Here is an 8,965-nt window from a genome sequence, read left to right as displayed (position 1 = left end):
GAAATCCAGGTAATTCCAAAGGGTTCACATACTTTTTATTGCCACTGTAATATTCAATAAATATAGTACTTAACATCCGATTTGGACCAAACTTTTTTCTACCAATGTGTTAGACATGAGGAATCGAAAAACATTGTCAAAAACCACACCCACACACCACGCCAGTCCCACACCAACAATGAGTATATAATATATAGAGGGGCGGCAGGTAGCCTAGTGGGTAGAATGTTAGGTCAGTAACCGAAAGGTTGCTAGATCAAATCCCTGAGCTGACAAGGTAAAAATCTGTCGTTCCGCTCCTGAACAAGGCAGTTAACCCACTGTTTCCAGGCCGTCATTTTAAATAAGAATTTGCCTAGTTAAATATATTTTTTAACGTAGAAGTTCTCTATGTATGACAAGTATTATGAAGAGGCTCAGAGAATTGTTTCTTCGTCATATGTAATGTATTCTGTAAAAATGAATTTGGTGATGTTTTTCATTGAAGTTGTTAGGTTTAAGTCCCATCCTCCATCCTGATATTAACAGGTTCTGACCACTAGATGGTACTGTTCCAAGTGATTTTCTTTATCCCTGAACTACCAGACAATGGCACCAAATGTATCTGATTATTTGAAGGTGCAAGTTAATTGAATTGAATGACTTGATTAAATGTCTCCCTTAAAAAAATAATGTTTTACTGGATGTGTAGCTTAGTTCCCTGCGTTCCCTCCCACTCCTGCCCGACAGACAATGTGCTGTGTTCACCATACGCTTCTGCTGCAGTCACTGGCTCTTAATGGCCTCACAGCCATGAATATTAGATAAACTTTCCCTCGCCAGCAGAAAATGATGATGAGCTGTGATAAAATACACAGGCCGGCCAAGTGCTAAAAAAACAACCTATGAAAAACACATCAATGTCCTATATTTTGAGGGTCCATATTGTTGAGCTTGGTCTCTGTATTAGTAATTGACAATACAAACAAATCGCCACAAAGTGAAAAAATTGTCTAGCCACCTGCAAGTGTGTTTTTTCTCTGCCTAATGACACTGCGGACTCCAGGGCTCTTGGACAACTTCATCGTAAGTCATCTATTGAGATTCCTATTGGAGCCTCCCTCCTTATCGGGTAATAATTCTGCAGCTGGGACACAGGCCATTACTAAAGCGGGGTGGGGAGAAGGGGGGAGAAGGGGGGGGGGATGGGGGATAAGAGAGCGAAAGATAATTTAGATAGAGAGGGAGTCACACACATCTGCATCCAAAACCAATGAACACCATTTGGTTTTCGCTCCTCTTGTCTTGGAACTCTTTCATTTTGACTTAACCTCTAATTCAGGACAATTCAGGATCATTCTTTTAGTGTATCACTGTGCCTGGTCTAGGGAGATAGATGTATGAGCAGATGGGAGTTACCTGCAACACAAGCAGCCCAGAGAGTAGATTGTCTTCACAGTGCTGGGTGTCTCTCACACGCTAAGAAGACATGGCGGGGGATATTGTGGTGGGGATTCTCTATAACTTAGTATTACCTCTTCTTCTGCTTGCAGGTAAGTTGACCTTTCTTTTACATTTTATTCTTATGGGGCTGGAAGAATGTACAGTAACAATTCAAGTGTCAGTCACCAATGCAGAAGGAATGTGGACGTGTTAGTTCTTGAGGTCATAGTAGTGACTTTTAGTTACATTGAGAGATTCTGTCTTTATGAAGTGATCTAATAATATTGCTACAAGCACCATTTTGGATGCTTTCTGGAAAACACAAACAAAAATGTATTTGAGACATGTTGTTTGGGGGAATATGCAGATTAATCAATTATGTCTTGTTTCCCCTGATGGTAATTCTTTGAGTGGACACAGAAACATTATATATTGTGATCATGCAGTAATTGAGTAACTTGTGCTGTAAAACTGTAATGGGGAATACAATGTTTAAGTTGTTGAATAGTATGTTTATTGTATTGTAAAAGGTAAGACATTTTACATGTTAAGGTGTCATTACATTCAGTAAGTATTCAGATTTTCTAGTTCAGAATTAAGTAAAGAAAATCAAGATTTCAAGTAATTTCAATAAGAAAAAAAATACAATCATCGTTAAATGATACTTTCCTTCATTTGAGTGTTTTGTATTGGTAAAAGATTAAGAATGTTAAAACCATGACCTGTGATTTTCTTGTCAGTTTCATTGCCATTGTTGGTCCAAGAAGCCACACTGTTTTTTTTTGTTAGCTGTTAACTTGTTTACTGTGTGATGGAGTTTTGTTCAGTCCAACTAATGCATTTTGAATTAGCAGGTGCAATAGATCATAGTATTTTATTACCAATGCCTTTCTCTTTGATGGATAATACTGTAGGCTATTTGTTTCTAGCAGCTCTTCTTCATCTGTATTTATTTGGATTTTCAGTAGGACAGACTCAACATAATGAAAAATCTCATCAAATACAGCATCAAGGACAAGAAATGAAAATCATACCTCGATATTATATTCAGATTAACATCAATGTAAAATCATTGTTTTCTCTCCGTAGCGTCATCATTCCGGTACAATGGTCTGTCTGTGGTGTATTTCCTTTTCTTTCTCACCCTTCCGCTGCTGCCAAACCCCTCTCTCACCTCCATGCAAGGTAAGACTTCAGAGGAACACCACTGGTTTAGAAATGGCACCCCAAGTACAGTAGTAGACAATAAAGAATAGGGTGGATTTCATTCCAAGTTGCAAGGTATTTTAATCTAAGCTGGTGATGTTTGACTTCAGACATGGAATGTGGGAACTGACGACCACTGGTGACCTGATGATACCGATTAACACACTGTGTGTGTGTGTGTGTGTGATTCATCAACTCATTTTGATCAACATACAACATGTCCATTCTATTTTAGATTGATCAATAAAGTTGCTGAATTAAAGCATTGGTCATGTACTTTGTAAAGGGATGTGGCCGGTATGGTCTTATCTATTATGTATAACCTAGTAATTATATAGTCGAATTAAAAGTTGTGGTGTCAGCTTTTGTAAAATGGTTTTCTTGCATGCTGGACTTTCTCTTCGATTCCTCGTAGAACCTCATCCATCTCTTCGTCTCACTAATATGATATCACCCCTGGCTTGAGTGGCCGGGGGATGGTGCAGAGATTAAACACATCATACTGAAGCAGAATTGACCGGCCTTTACTTGGGAGGGCAGAAACGAAGAAAAGCTTTTTAGTAAAAACATGGCATCAGAAAGAATTCAGACCCCTTCCCTTTTTCCACATTTTGTTACATTACAGCCTTGTTTTAAAATTGATTAAATAAAAAAAATGCCCTCATCAATCTACACACAATACCCCACAATTACGAAGCATTAACAGGGTTTAAGACATTTTTGCAAATGTATTATAAGTAAAAAACGTATTCAGACCCTGTGCTTTGAGACTCGAAATTGAGCTCAGGTGCATCCTGTTTCCATTGATCATCCTTGAGATGTTTCTACAACTTGATTGGAGTCCACCTGTGGTAAATTCAATTGATTGGACATATATTTGGAAAGGCACACACCTGCCTATATAGGGTCCCACAGTTAACAGTGCATGTCAGCGCAAACACCAAGCCATGAGGACGAAGGAATTGCCCGTAGAGCTGCGAGACAGGATTTTGTCGAGGCACAGATCTTGGTAAGGGTACCAAAAAATGTCTGCAGCATTGAAGGTCCCCAAGAACACAGTGGAATCCATCATTCTTAAATGGAATACGTTTTTAACCACCAAGACTCTTCCTAGAGCTGGCTGAGTCTAGTCTAATAGCAAAACTGACCAATCAGAGAAGGACCTTTGTCAGGGAGGTGACCAAGAACCCGATGGTCACTCTGACAGAGCTCCAGAGTTCCTCTGTGGAGATGGGAGAACCTTCCAGAAGGACAAACATCTCTGCAGCACTCCACCAATCAGGCCTTTATGGTAGAGTGGCCAGACGGACGCTACTCCTCAGTAAAAGGCACATAAAGGACTGTCAGACCATGAGAAAAAGATTCTCTGGTCTGATGAAACCAAGATTGAACTCTTTGGCCTGAATGACAAGCGTCACGTTTGGAGGAAACCTGGAACCATCCCTACGGTGAAGCATGGTGGTGTCAGCATCATGCTGTGGAGATGTTTTTCAGCGGCAGGGACTGGGAGACTAGTCAAGATCAAGGGAAAGATGAACGGAGCAAAGTACAGACAGATCCTTGATGAAAACATGCTTCAGAGCTCTCAGGACCTCAGACTGGGGTGAAGGTTAACCTTCCAACAGGACAACGACCCTAAGCACACAACCAAGAAAACGCAGGAGTGGCTTTGGAACAAGTCTCTGAGTGTCCATGAATGGCACAGCCGAGCCCGGACTTGAACCCGATGGAACATCTCTGGATAGACCTGAAATTAACTGTGCAGCAACGCTCCCCATCCAACCTGACAGAGCTTGAGAGGATCTGCAGAGAAGACTGGGAGAAACTCCCCAAATACTGAATACTTAGGTAAATGCATTTCATTTATTTTTTATTTTTTTAACTGCAAACATTTCTACAAACCTGTTTTTGTTCTGTCATTATGGGGTATTGTGTGTAGATTGATGAGGAAAAACCAATTTAATACATTTTATAATAAGGCTGTAATGTAACAAAATGTGAAAAAAGTCAAAGGGTCTGAATCCTTTCTGAATGCGCTGTATAACGTTTCAAAATACAGAAAGTGTCACATGATGTGTTTTGTATCATATGATGCAAAAAGCCAGTGACAGAAAAAGTACTCAGTCATACTTGAGTAAAAGTTAAAAAGTTAAATTAAATGCTATATATCAAATGTTTTATATTATGCAAACCAGAGGGCTTGATTTTCTTGTTTTTAAAATGTACGGACAGACAAAGGCACACTTCAACACTCAGACATAATTTACAAATGCAGGATTTGTGTTTAGTGAGTCTGACAGACCTGGGGCAGTTGGGATGACAACAGGTTATATGGATAGGTGTGGGAATTGGGCCATATTGCTGTCCTGCCTGAGCATGCGAAACCTAACTATTATTGTGTACATCTTTTCTTTAGGAATGTAGTGCAGTAAAAGTAAATGTTGTTACAAATATAAATAGTAAAGTACCACAAAAAACTATATAGTTACTTTACACCACATCAAATGCATCATACTGTGTCACTTTCTGTATTTTTTATGAAGTTCCATTGGCTATCTTGAAAACTTGATTGCTGACAGGCAAACCTTTTTTGAGATTGTATCAACAGTGAACTAATGGAATACCAAAATATAGTTTTGAGTGGGATTTTCCTTTAAATACAAGTGTTTTCTTTTTTATTGAGTTTGTTCTGCTGTTCGGGCGAATCCAGTTCCATGTTGGCTACTTTAGTAGACTCTTGATCACAGAAACTGCTTGTAAGACACAAAGGGCTCTATTTTCAGCTGGCGATAAAGAGGCGCAAGTGTCAAACGCAGGTTAGTTTGCAGTTTCGTCGTGTAAAAACTGGCGCACTGGCATTTTCCACCCCTTATGTCAGGCTCGGCAATTTACCTGTCCAACACTAGCCACTTGCGCTGAGGTGGCAATATTTGAGGTGTGTCCTTAAAAACAACCGCAAACGTGGCATTTTCCTGCAGCGCTAAAGGTACGTTTTAAAACCCACCAAAGCAGGCCTTAACAGTAACGCAGTTGCTAATGGCATGGATTTTGAGAGTAGAAGCGCAGCCTATCCTGCCGTGATGCACAGTGCGCTTGGAATGAGAGGTGTGCCTTTTGCACCGTGAATCTGGTATTTAGCAACATAAAAAAAACATTTGCACTCCCCCATTTAATTTAATTAGATATAAAAAGCAAGTATAGCCTACCCTCCCCTTAATCAAAGCTGGTTAACAACTTGGCATAGGGGCGTCTTTTTATCCTGGCCATGCATTAGTCAAGTAGCCTATAAATAAAGGGGTTTTAAATGGTCTACTGAGGGTGCCTTGTCCTCATGCTTTTTATGCTTCACAATTCACATAACTGCATACTTAATTTCGCTGGTTCAATTAGACAATCCATCCCCATTTTCAAAAAGCACCACTCGTCCGATTATCAAAGACACGCTCCTCCAAACTACTCAGTCCTCCTATAATGCCATATCAACAGCGGATTTTTATTTTTAGAATGTGCCTCGCACATAGGTAATGAATGATACAATTGACAGGAGCCTAGTATTTTGTATAGACATGCGTGTGCACACACTGCCACGGAACAGTAGATGCAATTTATGATATCACGCTTCTGGCCGCATTCTATATATAAATATTGCTGTTGTTCTAAAAAAATGTTTCTTGTTTTTCGTTTCATTTGATTAAAAACCAAGCATAGTCTCTCCCCTCAATTAAGGCAGTTTTTTTTAGCTGCCCAATGCATTCGCCAAATAGCAGACTATCAATAAATGGATTGTCTCATGAGACTGCTTTGAAATAAATATTAATCACCAAAGCTTTATTAAAATATCAAGTTTGGGAGCAGAAAAACAGTGAGTGGACTTCCCCCTTTTTAATCATTATTTCTTTGGACGTGCGTAAAACCCCCTCCATTTGTCCATATGCCCATCATGAAAAGAGGGATGAAATGATGATGAAGCGACCCTCATATTTAGAAGCAAAAGTAAGAAGCCTTGAACGAGCCTTGGCTTGTGCGAGCCAGAGTCGTATTTAGAAACATGTATGTTCTTTTCCTGTAACATATAGCTTGTTTCCCATTTAATTTGATTAAAAGCCAAACTATAATATATATTTCCATATTGAAGCCATGCACAGCTCACTATCTGTAAATATAGAGACAAATGGGATCTGCATTGCCGCAGTAGACTCCACCACTATCCTCAGCCATTAAGATAGGGGAAAATGGAGTAGAAAAAGGCCATAAAAAGTAACAGCCTAATTACATGTAGTGGTCCCCATATGGATGATAACAGAACACAGACAGTCTGATCTGAATGCCTTGTATGTGTCTTTGACGTGTTGGAAGGAAGAAATATGTTTTGTTTCTCAAAGAAATTGAAAATATATGATATTCGACCTCTGTTAATCTGTGTCTCTGGGCTTGTATTTGTAAAGGAAAAACGGGGACATTCCTGCTGCTCATCTGTTCTACCAGCGTGACGTTTCTGGCTCTCCAGTGTTTCATGCAGATCACTTTTGCCTACGTACCTCAGAATGGTAAGATAACACCAGCCTCTATCAGCTCACTGAGCCACTAACAGACTACTCAGAGATGCTGCTGAACACCACTCAAAATAGAGGCAGAAGAAGTTTGTTTAAGCATTTCAATACATGGAGAGTATGATGAACGTATTACTTACTCATTCAATGAACATTTGATGAGGGTGGATGTTGCTTTGGCATTTTGCTGATACGACTAAACTTGATTTCTATCTGAAATATTTGTGTTGTTCAACAGAGAACGAATATTGGGAAAATGTTCTCTACCATCTGGGCATTGTACGGTAGGGCCACATTTTCTTAACTTTTTTTTAAAGCAGACTTTGGTGGTGTTTCTAATGCGGGTGTTGTTCATCAGATTTGTCTTGTGTTCTGTCCCCAGGTTCAGTTTGGTGGATGCAGGGAACACTTTTCGTCACTTAGCCCCTGATCTGGGGCTCTTCCTGTCTGGGCTCTTCATACTCTGCCTGGTCAGGAAGCTGCTGTGTCCCGTGCCACAACTTAATGTCCACGAGAACTGCATCAAACCCTCTGACCCTGAGGTATCCACATGGCCAATTTCATCTGCCACTTTTGTTCAATTCACAGTATAGTTTTACCATTATTGTTTTACCTGAGAGCTTTAGAAAAGTACATCATACATGGTGATATGTTGTAAAGGATTTCAAGAATGTGAAGGTAGGGCGCCTCACCTTCTCACGCAGTATGTCAGCACCTCTACTCTAGTGGTTTGAGCATGGTCCTCCTTCAGCTTGAATCTGTTAGAAAGTAAAATAGTGTTATGAAACAACACCAACTTCTTGTCCATCAAACTTGTGCTCTTTTGACAAAGCAGGATGTGGAGATGTCCGACTCAGAGTCTGAAGTGGAAAGTGATGTCACAGATGGCTCGTCCTGTGACAGCTCAGATGAAATCACAGCGGCGCCGGTAACCCCTCCTCAGATTGTCCAGAAGTTCATTGCATTTGCCCTTGGACTGCGCCTCTTGCTGTCCGCCATCATGAACACAGCAGGGAAAGTAGTGGTCACCATACTACTGGGGCTGGCAGGTACATCTCAAAGGGCTGCCACTTTGTACTCTCACGTACTTGTCTTGCATGCCAGACTTAAAGTCTTGCATTGGCTCAGCATTCTCTGCTGTCCAGCTCAGGCAAAATAAGACACATTTAATATCTGCTCCCGCATGGTACTATAAATCTTCTCCTTTCTCCTCTTGACTGGTCCTCTTCCCCCTGTACCAGGCATCACCCTACCTTCCCTGACTTCAGCAGTGTATTTCGGGACATTCCTGGGCCTGGTGTGGTGGTGGGTTTTTCTCCGCTCCCTCAGCCTGCTGTTTTTCAGTACCCTCTGTGTGATGATGGCTATATTCAGCGCTGGTCACCTGCTGAGCCTCTACCTGTACCAGCTGCCCCTGGCCCAACAGATCGTACCCCCACAGGACATCTACGCCAGGTAGGGTCACAGGACCAGGATGTAGCAACGCTGGACACTGGCTGGATGCTGACTGTGCAGATACACACAGTCATGTTAACCATATTGGTTTGCTGGCTGAAAAACAGCCACTGAAAAACAGATTGTATTTATTCATACTTGTCGAAATACCAAATAATTACACACTCTATTACACTGGACACAAGCATATACAAATCATTGTTAAATGTCGTAAACTGATACACGCTCGTCTTCCAATTTCAGTATATAGTTGATCTATCTACTGTGAATGTTGTTTGTAATTAGTCAGATGCTCGATTAAGTTCTGAGTCCATATGTGTTAAGAGAAGAGA

The 8,965-nt window shown here is 40.7% G+C and overlaps 1 protein-coding gene across 1 annotated transcript in view; it reads left to right on the top strand.

Moving 5' to 3' along the window:
• Window positions 1-7,081: 7,081 nt before the first annotated feature.
• LOC106571968 (piezo-type mechanosensitive ion channel component 2) overlaps window positions 7,082-8,965 on the top strand; it is a 26,968-nt gene continuing 25,084 nt past the window's right edge. Inside the window, exons 1-5 of the mRNA XM_045696085.1 lie at window positions 7,082-7,175; window positions 7,417-7,462; window positions 7,561-7,720; window positions 8,014-8,227; window positions 8,420-8,633. Of these exons, the coding sequence (XP_045552041.1) occupies window positions 7,142-7,175; window positions 7,417-7,462; window positions 7,561-7,720; window positions 8,014-8,227; window positions 8,420-8,633 (668 nt within the window). The 5' untranslated portion in view covers window positions 7,082-7,141. The remainder of the gene's footprint in view (window positions 7,176-7,416; window positions 7,463-7,560; window positions 7,721-8,013; window positions 8,228-8,419; window positions 8,634-8,965) is intronic.

Source organism: Salmo salar, chromosome ssa15, assembly GCF_905237065.1.
Source record: "Salmo salar chromosome ssa15, Ssal_v3.1, whole genome shotgun sequence".
Classification (NCBI taxonomy): domain Eukaryota; kingdom Metazoa; phylum Chordata; class Actinopteri; order Salmoniformes; family Salmonidae; genus Salmo; species Salmo salar.
The sequence above is the reverse complement of the archived record's forward strand: the minus strand, read 5'-3'. Positions and strand labels throughout refer to the sequence as shown.